We start from the raw sequence: 13,804 nt of genomic DNA, 5'->3' as shown, positions 1-13,804 counted from the left end.
AACATATATTATGTCCAGATGTTGATTGGAACCACCGCTCTATGGAGTCCTTCTTGTATTCTATGTCCAAGTCATACCCTCACGTAGCCTGTGTTATTCACGCCCTCATAGTCCCGGAAGGGCTTAGGAGGCGTGGTGCTTGTCATCGTGCATTGCCACAACATTCGTTTCTTATCCTCCTCCTCCTTGTACTTCGCCAATTGACCAGTAATACTATGCATGACACCACGGTTGTGGAAGATAACCACATCTCCCTCTTGCCATCTGTGAGCGTAGATATTTTCGGCCGCATAAATCTTCTTTTGCATGTTGTATACCACCTCTCTGGCCTTCTCCACGTCATCCACCACCGTGGCCTCCCCTGTCATAGGGTTTCTGGTGGTGAGCTTGTAAACACAGCAACCATGGACCTGGAGGAAAGGCCGATCGGGATTCATTGGGCTTCGCCAAACCATCTGTGAAAGCATGGTCAGTCACATGTTTTGTTTTCACCTCCATGATTCGAAAATCGCTCACTGGGTGCTCTGCAACTTTATCCCAAGCCCATTCAGATAACTTCTCCACCGGTACTTCTTTTCCCAAGGTGGGAATAGTGAGGCCATCATCAGAGGCTTTGCATTGGCGGATGTATTCGTATGCTTGAGGTGCATAAGTGACTGTGGTATTGAGTGCAAACTCTTGTTCTTCTGGTGTCAAAAGTGCAAATGCACGAGCGCCCGAGAAAACTATATCTCGAATCAGACAATATACCTCTGATACAGGTTCCTTAAAGATACTCACATGCTGTCGCCCCAGCACCGATGCTCTTCTCCTTTCCGTCTGGGAACTTAATTTTCTGATCTGGTACATTGGGGATCCGAATTGAATGCAAGATGGTAACTTCTCCAGGAAGTCGCTCATAGAACGGGGTATCCATGTGCCACCTGTATGGACGAGTATAGCCATCATCCAGTTCGTCCTGGGTGAGGGGTTTTTCATGGAATGAGGTGTGATCCTAGCTCGATGGTCAGTGGGTTGGTATATATAATGGGAATAGGACTTTACAAGATGCACCACCTCCAACTCGTCTAACCCTTCATAATCCCAGAATTTTCCCGACCCGATTATTCCAACTTGGGGAGCCCTTGGAATTCTGCCGGCTTTATATGCTGACAAAATATTCCTTGGGTCGCTCACAGCTTTCTCTCCAGCCGAATGAATATCGGACGCGTTTGGATCGAAAACTTTGGCGAGCCGAGGCAAGACGGTTGGGTCGATACCTTTCTGTCCCCTGATGACAATAACCTGGTTTCTGAAAAGTTCTTCCTGGAGAACTTCTTTGTCCTTTTCAGTTAGGCTATCGAGGTCCAACAGGGGCATTCCCGGGGGCAGCTGGACTTCTGCGCCGATGGCGGAAGATTGTCTGATCTCATCGGGTAGGAGGTCAAAGCTGAGAGCTGATGACTCGGGCATAATTGTAAATGAAGATTAGTGTTCAGTAAAGTTTTTCCAGGTATGGTTGTTTGCTTGTTCTTTTCACTTTGTATAAGTGCTCCCTTATAAGTATAAATGGCGAACGCACAGAGCGGGCGGGTCCACCCATTTGCACCACCATTCTTGATAAGGATATCCCCCTACGCCTGATGCACTACGTAACTATTCCTATGATTATGGACTGAGTTCGTCAAATTATCATTTACCAGAGCTCTATCCTTTTGAGCGGGCAAGTCGCTAAATCTCACCCGCGCCGATCTGATTGGCCAGTGGCAACCTGTATAACAGGACTATATAACGCGTGTATTATCTCTACTGATTTTCTCGATATTAAATCAAAATTTACTCCATCAATTACCATTTCCTTCACAATGTCTACCATAACACTTTACTGTAAGCCCGTGAGCAAACCGGATGACTCTCGGGTAGACTTTGGAGCAGAACTCACTGGTTTCAATGTTGAAACAATGAGCGGTAAGTTTACTCCAAACCAGTTCACTTTTGATCAAAACACTGAATGTTTTCTAGATAATGACTTCGATTTTCTCCGCCGCACTCTATACGAAAACCAAGTCGTGGTGCTCAAAGGCCAGGCCGGGCTCTCCCCACAAGCGCAATACGAACTCACTCGAAGTTTCGACCCTTCTGCGGGGGTTTACAGCCATGGCAAATCAATTGACAAGCGGAGTGTCCTCCATGCCGATCTGACCACCATTCCTCACCAGCCCCAGGTCCAAGTCATTGGCAGTGGTCTGGTCAAAGAGTACGAAGGGTTGAAGGACATTCGCCTGAGACACCCGCACCACAAGACATTCCACAAGTATCCCATTTCACCCGAGGAAGATCATGACTTTACACACTTCTATCGTTGGCACATCGATTCGGCCATGTATAACCTGGACCCTCCACTCGTCACCACGCTGTTGGCCGTCAAGGTTCCCAAGGGTCGTCGTCAAATCTGTCGCTATGATGATGGCACAGACGCTACACTAGATGTTCCTCTTGGAACAACTGCCTTCTTTAGTGGATACCGATTGTACGATATGTTGTCCGAGGAAGAGAAACACTTTGTCCGCACAAGCAAGGTTGAATATGCGCCCCACCCATACATCTGGATGAGCAAAGCAAAGTCCCGTTCTAACGGGCTAGGTGTTATATCGGAGGGGCTTGAACTTGCTGAGAATGAACTGCCTCCCTTCAAAACCTCCAAGATTAAGATTTATCCTATGGCTTGGAAGAATCCTGTTACTGGCAAGTTTGCGATGATGGTTTACCCAACATGCGCGCGGAAGATTCATCTTGGAAACGGAGAGGTGCTCAATGATCTTGCTGACATTCGAGAGCGTCTGTATAAGTTACAGAGACGGGCTATTGATCCTTGTTATCTGTACACTCATGATTGGGAAGAGGGTGATCTGGTACTTTTCAATAACCATGGTGTCATGCATTCCATTGTTGGATCCTTCGGAGAGGATGAAGTGCGGGTGTTCAGGCAGTGTAATATGGCTGCTAGTCGCCCCCCTCAAGGACCTGATGATGAATAATGTATTCAAAATAACATGGAAATGCAACAAAACATTTAGAATCTCTGTACTTCTACGGCAGCCAATCAAATTCATGAAAGTCGATTTAGAAGTATTACCTAATCTGGATCTGGGGTTCCGATGAGTCGCAAGATTCTTTAATTTCGTTTTCTTCAACATCAAGCCACAAATTTAGTATAATCTTAAATAATTCTGAAAAGAAAAAAAAAAGATTTGAGATATCGATTTGCGACTTGGAATTTTAGCATAGCTTATTGCTTTAGAAAGTCTAAAAGAGCTGCAGAGCATCTGACAGTCCATCAGCTGCCATTTTAGGTTGATTATAAGCTCAGCAACAGAGAAAAGGATGGGCTGAGCTCGGAGAAACCAGCTTTTCTCATGATTCAGGGGCATCGGAAAATCTCCGTCAAAGTTGGGAGGGTTTGGGGATGCGATTTGCTTAGATGGCTCGACAAACGCGCAATTGCTGCGGTGATGTCGTGATTTCTCCACCCGCGTCGCTCAACCTCAACGCCTCGACGTCAGTCGCCTCACAAAAGTAAAGGCAATAAGCGACATTCTAACCACTCAAGTAGTACACATTTGTAGCTGACTCGCTCATCAATGCTCTATATGGAAGTTAGAAGCCAGAACTCAACGCCGGCCGGAACTAGCATCCACACACGCTATAGATCTTATATCCCTCCATAGAACCTTCCTTACTAGGACTTGTGGGGCCCTGGACTCTATTGTGCAATTCCCCACGTGGACCGTGTCAAGCGTATAGGAGATGGGATTTTTATAAAACCCTGCTTGTTCCTCTGAAACACTAACAGCCGGACGCAGATTTCGAGAAAATGTCTTCGATAAAAGAGGCCGAGGCAGCTTTATCGCCACCCCTCTCGACAGAAGGCTCCTCGGATAGAGATGAGAACTATGATTTCTACAAACAGCATCAGGGTCTGGAATATACGCCAGAAGAAGCTAAAAGCGTTCTTCGAAAGATTGACCTGCGATTGATCCCGCTATTGTTTTTGATCTACATGCTTCAGGTAAGCCCTGTCCATTTTCATTTCCAAAATTTCAAGTGTTGACCCCCTCAGTATCTGGACAAGAACAGTATCAACTTTGCCTCGGTATACGGCTTGAAGACGGGGACTCACCTCAAGGGACAACAATATTCATGGCTGAGTACGTCTCATACATCCACGAGAGAAATGACTAAAGAGACTAATATAATTAGGCTCCATTTTCTATTTCGGGTACCTCATCGCACAATGGCCTGCGGGGTTAGCTCTGCAAAAGCTGCCCGTTGGGAAATTCCTCTCTGTAACAACTCTTGGTGCGATCTACAGATAAAGTTGGAACCATCAATATGATAAAACATTCTAACGAGCCTAGTATGGGGAGGTCTTCTCATGACAACGCCGGCATGCCATAATTTCGCCGGAATCGCCATCAACCGCTTCCTTCTCGGTGCGGTAGAAGCAGTCGTTAGTCCTGGATTTGTCCTTATGATGGGTATGTGGTATACATCCGAGGAACAACCTCTACGACTGGAAGCATGGTACTGCACCAATGGAATTGCGACAATGTTCGGAGGGTGAGTTCTCTATATCATAGGGACGAGATATATATACTGGCAAACACCTGACCTTGAAAAAAATAGGTTAATCGGATACGCTGTCGGACACATCACCACTGGACTTCCAAGATGGATGTATGTTTTTCTCATCTTTGGAGCGTTCTCTGTCGCAACGGGTATTGCGGCTCTCATCTTCCTCCCGGATCTCCCATCAACCGCCAAGTTCCTCACTGAGCGTGAGAAAGCTATCGCGGTGGAGCGTGTTGCGATTAACCGGCAGGGTGTGAAGAATCATCACTTCAAGTGGTACCAGGTCCGACAAGCGGCGCAAGACCCAAAGACGTGGCTTTTGTTTGTCATGGCAATTGGAGCGCAAGTTCCAAATTCGGCTTTGACAAGTGTATGTCTCGCGGCTCTAACATATTTTTATTTAGAATATACTGACAGAGAAATAGTTCACTTCCATTATCGTTGGAACCTTTGGATTCGACACCCTTGGAACACAGTACCTCCAAATTCCCGGTGGTGCCGTTCAATTCCTCACTCTCCTTCTTGGTGGTTATGTCGCAACTAAGTTCGATGGTAAATTCCACTCGCGATTTGCATGCATGATATTTGCCTGCACGGTGTGTATCATTGGCTCAGCGTTACTTGTCGCACTTCCTAATTCCAACAAATGGGGTCGTCTTGTTGCGCTTTGGTTGTGTTATTTCCAAGGCTTGGGCTTTAGCATGAGTTTGACTATTGTCAGCTCTAACATTGCTGGGTACACGAAGAAGCAGGTTACGTCTGCTTTGCTGTTTACTGGCTACTGTGTTGGAAATATTATTGGACCGCAGACCTTTAAGTCTAGTGAAGCCCCTGGTTACCACAGTGCTTATATTGCGTACGTATTATTTGACTGATTACCTTTGACTTGCAGTTACTGACGACTCTTTATAGGATGCTCGCTGGATATGCTGTGAAATTGGCTGCGATTGTTGCTCTATACTTTTACATGTATCTTGAGAATAAGCGCAGAGACAGAGAAGCGGTTGATGGCCAGGAAGTTGAGGCTGAGGGTGTTGAGAATGGAATGCTGGTAAGTTATGTCACTCTAAACTCGACGGCTTAAGCTAACCTATGTTAGGACAAAACCGAGATCGAAAACAAAGGATTTAGATACGTTTTATAAACCTGAATCTTGTATTTGCGAGGCCTGCTTTACGGTCTATTTTGCTTTCGACTCACAACTCTCATCAAGATACAAATGACCCCAAACTCTCTTAATTATGAAACTTCCTAAATCACATCTTGCTTTTTCTGCAATCTAACTTCAGAAAGGCCATTAGCAAACCAACTCATTCGCACCGGATCCTTCTGCAAAGTCTGATAAATGTGATCTAAGTCATCCCCAATTCCGACATCGATAGCAGTTTTCAAACTCCGCGAATCAACAAAAGGAGCAATACACGGCCAAACAGATTGCACATTATTGAAGAAAACCTCCACAGCCAGATCCCCCATCCCCTTGATTTCTTTCATGAGGACTCCAGCTTCATCTCTGTTAAAATCCGCTTGATACAAAAGGTTATTAAGATCTCCATCTGAAGCCATGTTAGAAACATTCTGGCATAATACTGCACCACTTGATGAAGCTGCATCCAGGGATAAATGCTGACCATATTTATTCAAAATGAGCTCCGCCAATTCTCCAAGATTCGTAGCGCATTGCTCACGATAGCGGTTGTATCCCCCATCTGCCAGAACAGCCACTCGATCATCCCACGAGCTGTTTGATAGTGTGTCGATGTCATGGTAGCCGGCGTCGATGAGCGCTTTGATGGTTCGCTGTGTCAATTCGTGTGAGATTGGTCGTGCTTTGACTAGAGCATCCATCGCCATTGCTAGAATTATTCCTGGGCTGGCATCTAGGGAGTTCTCAAGGGGCGTATTGTGGAGAGGAGCTCTACCAAAGTCGTTTAAGACTTGGTTTATCTTTTGCGCTGTTTCTTCGGACATTGTTGCTTGATACTAAATGATTATCTCTGCCTTCATGGAGTTGAAATAAAGCAATTAATTGACGTCATAGTGACATATGGGTGGATCGCTATGTTCTATCATCTGATGATTTCTAGCAATCGCCATGCAAGGCAATATACATGCTTTTCCAAGGAAGCCACAAAGGCCGACTTAGAGCTTAGCCCGCGATTTGTTCTGCAGGACTTCCTTGACTAAAGACACAGCGGTATCTGCACAGCCAAATGAAGCTTGGTAGCCGAAGCCACCATGGCCGTAGTTATGCACAACGGAGACGCCGTCGATTTTCTCTTTTTCAATGCGAGGACCACCCTCCCTCAGAGGCCGCAAGCCAACGCCATGTCGGATGATATCCAATCCTTCAATCCCTTGTCCCTTCTTAACGAGGCTCGGGGCGATCGCAATAGCACGCTTCATGATACGGTTCGCAAGGTTCATGTCTGGCGTTCCATCCCAGTTGTGCTTTTGATAAGATCCACCGAGGATAGTACCCCCACCTACACATGGTAAGCGAGGTTCAATCAGTTGATAAAGACGGATGAACTTACCTGCGGCTCGGGTCATGATGTACAATGCTTCGTCTTCTCCATCATCGGTTCCAGATGCCGAGACCATTGGTCCTGGATCGTTGCGGACTACGACGATCTGGCCACGAGCAGGATACATCTTCTCATCGAGGACTCCGCCAAGGGTCTTGGATGATAGACCAGTGCAGTTAATAACGATATCAGCCTTCTGGCCTGTATGATGGGCATTGGCTGCATCAGCGATATGCTTGAAAACAGCGCGCTGGAACACCGCGCCGTTCTTCACACATTGACCCACTAGCCAAGACAAGTAGACGGGTGTGTTGATGCAGACGGAGGTGAATTCTTGGGCGTTGTCAATCCCAGGCGCCAGCTGATCAGAGGGGATGTTTTTGAACTAGAACATTGAGTTAGTCTCTGGGGATTCCATGATCTTGTCGGTTAAACAATCATATCTTACATCCGGCACGACATCCTTGTACCACGGGTTTGGCTGAACCAACTCCGAGAACCACTGCCCAGTGGCAGATTCCTGATCTTTCTTTCGGTTATAGATCAAAGTGCCTTGGGATGTCAGATATGTGGACGCTCTTTAGATCCCGGGGAACTTACCTCGGAAGTGAATACCAGCCTCTGGGTACTTCTCTGCAATTGCTTTCAATGCGGGCCACGTATCGCGCTCCCATGCATGGTGAGCACTTCCTTCTTTTCCGACCCTGTGCAGGAGCAAGATCAGTAAGGAGGTGTATTATTGATGGGGTGTTCTATGTATATCATACGGCATGTAGTTGGCACCGGCCCACGGAGATGCATATTCAATATCATAGTCTCCAGGCATGTGTTTTGCCAGCACAGTAATCTTGTTGGCCGGGTCCTGCGAGAGTAGATACGCAGTTGTCAAGCCAGACACACCGGCCCTGACTTACAAGTCAGTGAGAGGTTCAATGCACCATTTGCTGCAGAGCTAGAGGGTCTTACCCCAAAACCACGATGTTGTTTGTTGCCATTGTGTGTTTCGCTTAGATTTCCCAATGTTGATATGTTGTCAAGACATTAAAATAAGAAAGAAAGTCTCCTCCCCTTTAATATCGGAAGTCAAGGCGGGGAGTGAGGGGGCGTTATCAGGGACTTTTGATAAGACGTTGGGGTTGTGGGGTTTTGTCCGCTACAACCTTTTACTAAGTTATCACGGGTAATCTGGATTATGTCATTTCTCTCAATGATCGATCCACGGAGTAAAGTAAAAATGTAAATAAATAAAAATAAGATAATTAAAAAGAAAAAAGAATACAAAAAAAAGGGAAAGGGCCCGAACCGCGATTCGAACGCGGGGCCTCTCGCAGATGAGAATTTTACCATGAAAATTGTTCAGAAAACTATTTCATGATTAAGCCCAAAGCGAGAATCATACCACTAGACCATCCGGGCAATTATTAGTAATATACTCCAAAGTTAGGCTATATGATCAAAGAACATTATTCCCAGCCCCATGTTCCGAATTAGGGCTCTGGCCTAATTATTTATTGATTGTTGTAATTTCATGGTCAGGCTTCAGGCGGTGTGGGCATATAACCAACCAAATATCTTAAAAAAGCAAACAAGTTAAGTTTTCTCGGTGGAGATGCGGTGGATACATAGTAACATGAAAAACGCCTCCGCACTATTTCGATTCCAAGGTTGCTGTTCTTTTTGCTACAGCTACAGTACATGTATATAGAGCACCGAGTAACGTTATATGTTTTGTGTTTCTCAAGTACGTATTCCCTAGTCTATAACTTGCATTCTACTGGAACTGAGCTGGTTTCCCTCGGCCCTTGTAAATCTTGTTAATACAAGTGACGTTAATCTCAAAAGCATGACAGGGCGCCATCCAATAGAAATATAGACAAAACAAGTACATGTAAATCAGTACCGTGTGCTCTGTATATAATTGCTAGAATGTCTCTTGTTATATTGAAGCCTCAACAGTCCCCTGCTTTTGATTCAATTCAATAAATCCATGCTGTATCAGGATCTGGGCCCAGCAAGGAGACTCCGTAAAGTCCCGCGTTCTCCATCCCTCCAGACTCCACTATAGTGAGTGTATCCATCACATCTGACTCCTCGCCCACTCACTTGACTCTTATTATATCATCAATGGTCAGGGGGAACTGAGAGGAACAAAGAACAAAGAAGTAAAAGGATATAAATAGTAATTGAATCCCTAAAGGCCCATTGTGTAGAGCAGAAGTCGCCTATGTCATAGTGGGCAACTGCTCACGTGGGACCAATCACCACCCACCAGCATTCACCGCCTCGATCGGCACTCAAATCTGCGAGAATTGGTGAATTTCCTTTTTCAAACCACCCGCAGGGCGCCCGATTCACCTCTGCGGGTTTGATTTATCTTTCCCTAGATAGCCTTATTGATTTCTTTCTGAATTGACCAATGCCGACTTTCAGTCGAGTACCTTCAATATGTCTCACCTTACTCACGGTGGCAGAATCGTGCCCATACTCACGGGTCATGAACACCAAGTGCAAGAGGAGCTTCCCCAGACGGCCGACCCGCTGCAGGACCAGCAGGCTGAGCTGCTGGCCAAAACACAACAGAATAACTCCACCATGGACCACGCAAGCTTGGAAATGCCCTGTTTGAAAGAACGTGGCCTGTTTGCTCTACCTACCGAGGGAGATGGTAAGCTAGTCACGCTTGTTGTCACTCGTTGAAGCTTTAGAGCTCTCTTTGCAAGCTGCCAAATGGATATTTGCCCTTTCTGACGCGTCAAATCATAGGCAACTGCCTCTATTATTCCCTCTCCGACCAATTGTACGGCATCACCCATCATGCCGACGAGATACGCCAGCGCCTGGCCACCCACATGGCCAACAACAAGAAATACTTCATGCAGTTTGTCGTGGCAGAGGGTGGGGAACGCCGTCGGCCTAAACGTGCAGCTGCATCCGCGTATGCTACGCGTTCTGCCGATGTTTTAACCCCGTCTCTTGAGGACAAGGAGCGTCGGTTCGAGGACATGATCGCGACCACTCGCAAGAACGGAGAATGGGCTAGCTCGGAGCATCTCCAGGCATTCTGTCAGGTCTTCCAAGTCGATCTGAATGTTTACACCATGGACGGGGTCCAGGTGTTTCGAGATGTCAATGCCCTTCCCGATCAACCCCGAGATGTACTTCACGTCGCTTTCCACGTACGTGTCCTGCTTTCTCTTGATGCCTTTGGGCTATGGGCTAACAACCATAGGACTTTAAACATTACTCCTCCGTGCGGCGTATCAATGGCCCACACAAGGGGCTTCTCACTGGCGTGAATATCATCCCACAACTCAGCGAAGACATCAAGCCCGACGTAGACAGGAAACTGGCAGAAGACTGTAAAGACATACCCGTCATCGCGGGCAATGCTCCTAGTGGCTCTGACACCACTGACACCACTGACACCGACTTGGCCGTGGACCTCTATCCCCCCTGGGATATCAAATCCATCCAAGAGTGCTTTGGTGGCCGCTATGACCGCGAGACGATCGTGGACATGCTTCAAAAATGCCGAGGTGACATCGACCGCGCATTCGCTGCCTTGCTTGACGAAAATACCGATGTGCCATTCGACAAGAAGGCTGCCCCAGGCCTTCCTATCAAGCAAAACTTACAGGCATCGCGGTCTTCTTCCCCGTTCAGCACTGGGAGCAAGCGATCCGCAGAAGACAGTGACGACTCCGAGGATCCACGTCCAGCTCGTCGAACGCGACCCAAGAGGCGAATTGTTTCCAACCTAACCTTGGGAGTTGGGATATCATTCAGAGATGACCAAAACGAGCTCGTCTCTTTGAATCTTCGCGTGAGTATCCACGTATAACCTCAATCTCCCTCCTTCCGTTGTACTCTTTGCTAACACTTCATGGCTCATAGATGAAATCCGAAACAGAAAACGGTCAGAACTCAGACCCCCTCTCCCTCCCTGGTAACACAACCCCGGAGCAATCGGACTCAGACGGAAAGGCAAACCCGCGTCGCAGCGGCCGAATTTCCGCATCCCGACCACTCTGATTTATTTGTTTGTTGCTTGTCTTACTTGTCTCCGGTCAGACCTTGCATTTTCAGCGATTCAAACTTGCATGGAAATGGCGTTAGTGGGTGGAGCGTTTGGCCTTTCGCCTATTTTGTTGGCATCTTTGCATCTCCCTACGGGTTCAGCGGCCTGCGTGGCTTTGTGGAACGGGGCGTTCCTTTTTCTATTCTTCTTTCTTTCTGGCATAAACTTGCATGAGGGTGCCTGGTGCATTTCCTCAATAGAACATGACATGCACTTATGACAATGATACCGATTGCTACTTGGCTTCTTTTCTCTTGCTCTTGAATCACATTTTATTGTATGACAGGCATACCCAGTTCAGTTTCATCGTTCGCTCATAGGACAGTATTGGGTGTCGGTGATATCTCCTAGGCACAGGGTAGTAAGAAGTTGAAGTAGGTTCAATCGCATTACGTTAACCTCCAAGGCAATGCTAGTCTAAATATGTACAAAAGGCTAGATCTATGTAATATCTCAATCTCAAACCTCCTGAAGAACCCCACGAGCCCATCACACAATCGGAACCAGGCAGAATTCAAAATTGAGATCCAAAGTGGTACAGCGCCTATTGTCCCATCGGATGTTTGTTCCTGCTTTAGTCCTCGAGTAGGAACTTCAAGAACACCGCACCAATAGCAACACCATCATGCTCATTATGAGCCCTGCTCAATGCATCCTTACCCTGGGTCTCTTTGAATATACCGCTCTTAGTTCTGCTTCCAATAATTTCTGTGACCATGTCCCCTGTAAATTCGGGGTGACCCTGAACAGTAACAAAGCGGCGCGGCGAATACATGCCCTGCACAGCACAGCGCGGGGATGAACCCAACGGAGTGACATTTGGGGGGTATTCGAAAACAATGTCCCGGTGCATTTGCTGGATGCGCTGTTTATTTGTTCACAGCCCGTCAGCGTTCTGCGTGGCATTGCACTGCATGTTTCGGAAGCCTGCTATGACTTCTGGACAGACAGGAATTGAACTTACGATCTTCTCCCGCCCAAATAGCTCCTTTCCTTTATCCGTCAGGTCCATATCGCACACGGCAATTTCCCAGCCTTGGTCGCTTCGTCCGACCTTGGCGCCTAGTGCGCGACCAACGATCTGGTGCCCGAAGCAGATGCCGAGTAGGCGCACTCGGTCCTGGGCGAGGACTTGTTGGGTGAATTCGACGAGGCGGTTGATCCAGGGGATATCGTCAAATGAATTATGTTCTGTTCGGGTCCGATTGCTGTTAGTATACAGGCTTGAGCTCATGGGGTTGTCTGAGTCATTCCGCACTTGAACCTGTTAGAAGCACGGCATCGACGTCTTCTAGCTTTGGGTATTTGTCGTCATTCACAATGTCCCATGCTGTGATTTCCAAACCGGTCTCTGGGTTGAGTTTCTCTGGTTGGTTTAATGCTTTGGCGCTGGCTGTGAGGAGGGCGCGGAATACCCCGCCATATCCGTTGTAGCGGCGGTTGATGCTGTCAAGAGGAGTGTCGCATTCTAACACGGCAATACGGAGGGGTGAATGCATTGTGTGGGTCGCAGAGAGATGTATGCAGAGTTCATGAGTTCATGTAGCGCAAAGGTAAAGAAGTCTGTATGGTTCACGGGTGTCTACAGTATCTCTTATCGGCCGAGGTCGATGACAAACCAGCCCTGCAGTAGATGGATCTATGAAGATCATCCATATACATGTTGGGTTTTTCTGCATGCACAGGTTCAGCTAAGCAAGTAGGTTGTGTTGCGTGATATTGGGTGCTTACAGATCGAGTGATCGAATGCTTGTATAAAGACTCCCTTGCCTACTCAGCATTCCTTGTCACTGCTCTAAAGAGATACATTTTGTTTAGAAGGAGCTTTGTTCTCTTAAATATTTTCTTATTTTTTGGCTTTATACATTCTTTTATCCATTTCTTTTGTGATAACGGACGCAATTCAGGGGCAATCGAACCAATCCTGTCCCTGTGAAGACACTCTCTTTTACGCGATGAATCCACCTATCAACACACGGGTTATCTTTAGTCCTGCTACGAATCAGTCACCAATCAAGCTTCTGATGAGGAAGTATGCATCCGCAGACGCTCCAGTTCTAGCTCGGTACCTGCAGGACTCGAAGTCGATCCACTTCTACGGCATTTACTTTGGGGATAGCTTCCCAAACAACAAATCCGATACTCCAAGCGATAAAGAAGAATATGCAGCACGGTTTATAGGCGTCTTCCGCTAGATTCTGGGTCATTTTGGTGGTGTCTTATGTGGATATATACTGGGCTTCTTCGACACAACCTCATGTCTTCAAGTCATCTGGTCATCACCACTTCAACGCCGCCAACTCAGTCTCCTGGCTATCGATTATATTCCTACTAACTTCAACTGCCTTCAGGACTCTTTTTGGGTGTTGCTCTGATACTGATACCTTCGGTCGCAAACCAGTCTACGCCTCCAGCCTTTCATTGTTGCTGGTTCCTTGCTCATAATGACCGGTGGATTAGCTTTTGCATCGTTAGGAATCGACAGTCCAGAGTCACTCGCCATGGTTTCGCTCTCGCTTGTAAGCCTCGGACAAGGTCTTGCATGGCTAACTATCGCGGTGTCAATGCTTGCTACCAATGAGCAAAA

General features: G+C 47.0%; 8 protein-coding genes across 8 annotated transcripts; 4 read left to right on the top strand and 4 right to left on the bottom strand.

Moving 5' to 3' along the window:
* Positions 1-71: 71 nt before the first annotated feature.
* On the bottom strand, positions 72-1,452 carry N7446_001744 (TauD/TfdA family dioxygenase; the record flags this gene model as incomplete). Its single annotated transcript, XM_058510493.1, has 4 exons — positions 72-455; positions 517-725; positions 781-958; positions 1,054-1,452. The coding sequence occupies 4 exons, from the start codon at positions 1,450-1,452 to the stop codon at positions 72-74; spliced, it is 1,170 nt and encodes a 389-aa protein (XP_058376029.1).
* Positions 1,453-1,844: 392 nt separating this feature from the next.
* N7446_001743 (TauD/TfdA dioxygenase family protein) lies at positions 1,845-3,017 on the top strand (the record flags this gene model as incomplete). Its single annotated transcript, XM_058510492.1, has 2 exons — positions 1,845-1,947; positions 2,002-3,017. The coding sequence occupies 2 exons, from the start codon at positions 1,845-1,847 to the stop codon at positions 3,015-3,017; spliced, it is 1,119 nt and encodes a 372-aa protein (XP_058376028.1).
* An 836-nt stretch (positions 3,018-3,853) lies between these two features.
* N7446_001742 (putative MFS transporter) lies at positions 3,854-5,755 on the top strand (the record flags this gene model as incomplete). The annotated part of the gene is made up of 8 exons (XM_058510491.1): positions 3,854-4,048; positions 4,100-4,187; positions 4,240-4,338; positions 4,398-4,599; positions 4,666-4,981; positions 5,037-5,467; positions 5,524-5,662; positions 5,711-5,755. 8 exons carry the CDS (start codon positions 3,854-3,856, stop codon positions 5,753-5,755), a joined length of 1,515 nt encoding a protein of 504 aa, XP_058376027.1.
* Positions 5,756-5,862: 107 nt separating this feature from the next.
* N7446_001741 (uncharacterized protein) lies at positions 5,863-6,582 on the bottom strand (the record flags this gene model as incomplete). The annotated part of the gene is made up of 1 exon (XM_058510490.1): positions 5,863-6,582. The coding sequence occupies one exon, from the start codon at positions 6,580-6,582 to the stop codon at positions 5,863-5,865; it is 720 nt and encodes a 239-aa protein (XP_058376026.1).
* A 171-nt stretch (positions 6,583-6,753) lies between these two features.
* On the bottom strand, positions 6,754-8,134 carry N7446_001740 (FAD-dependent oxidoreductase; the record flags this gene model as incomplete). The annotated part of the gene is made up of 6 exons (XM_058510489.1): positions 6,754-7,097; positions 7,149-7,524; positions 7,588-7,691; positions 7,740-7,843; positions 7,907-8,044; positions 8,106-8,134. The coding sequence occupies 6 exons, from the start codon at positions 8,132-8,134 to the stop codon at positions 6,754-6,756; spliced, it is 1,095 nt and encodes a 364-aa protein (XP_058376025.1).
* Positions 8,135-9,584: 1,450 nt separating this feature from the next.
* On the top strand, positions 9,585-11,171 carry N7446_001739 (uncharacterized protein; the record flags this gene model as incomplete). The annotated part of the gene is made up of 4 exons (XM_058510488.1): positions 9,585-9,804; positions 9,903-10,315; positions 10,369-10,962; positions 11,034-11,171. The coding sequence occupies 4 exons, from the start codon at positions 9,585-9,587 to the stop codon at positions 11,169-11,171; spliced, it is 1,365 nt and encodes a 454-aa protein (XP_058376024.1).
* A 620-nt stretch (positions 11,172-11,791) lies between these two features.
* Positions 11,792-12,716, bottom strand: N7446_001738 (type 1 glutamine amidotransferase; the record flags this gene model as incomplete). Its single annotated transcript, XM_058510487.1, has 3 exons — positions 11,792-12,082; positions 12,182-12,408; positions 12,476-12,716. The coding sequence occupies 3 exons, from the start codon at positions 12,714-12,716 to the stop codon at positions 11,792-11,794; spliced, it is 759 nt and encodes a 252-aa protein (XP_058376023.1).
* Positions 12,717-13,172: 456 nt separating this feature from the next.
* Positions 13,173-13,412, top strand: N7446_001737 (uncharacterized protein; the record flags this gene model as incomplete). The annotated part of the gene is made up of 1 exon (XM_058510486.1): positions 13,173-13,412. The coding sequence occupies one exon, from the start codon at positions 13,173-13,175 to the stop codon at positions 13,410-13,412; it is 240 nt and encodes a 79-aa protein (XP_058376022.1).
* Between the last annotated feature and the right edge of the window lie 392 nt (positions 13,413-13,804).

The sequence above is a fragment of the Penicillium canescens genome, assembly GCF_028828765.1.
Source record: "Penicillium canescens strain IBT 15451 chromosome Unknown utg000002l_segment0_segment0, whole genome shotgun sequence".
Classification (NCBI taxonomy): domain Eukaryota; kingdom Fungi; phylum Ascomycota; class Eurotiomycetes; order Eurotiales; family Aspergillaceae; genus Penicillium; species Penicillium canescens.
This window is presented reverse-complemented; position numbering and strand designations above follow the sequence as displayed.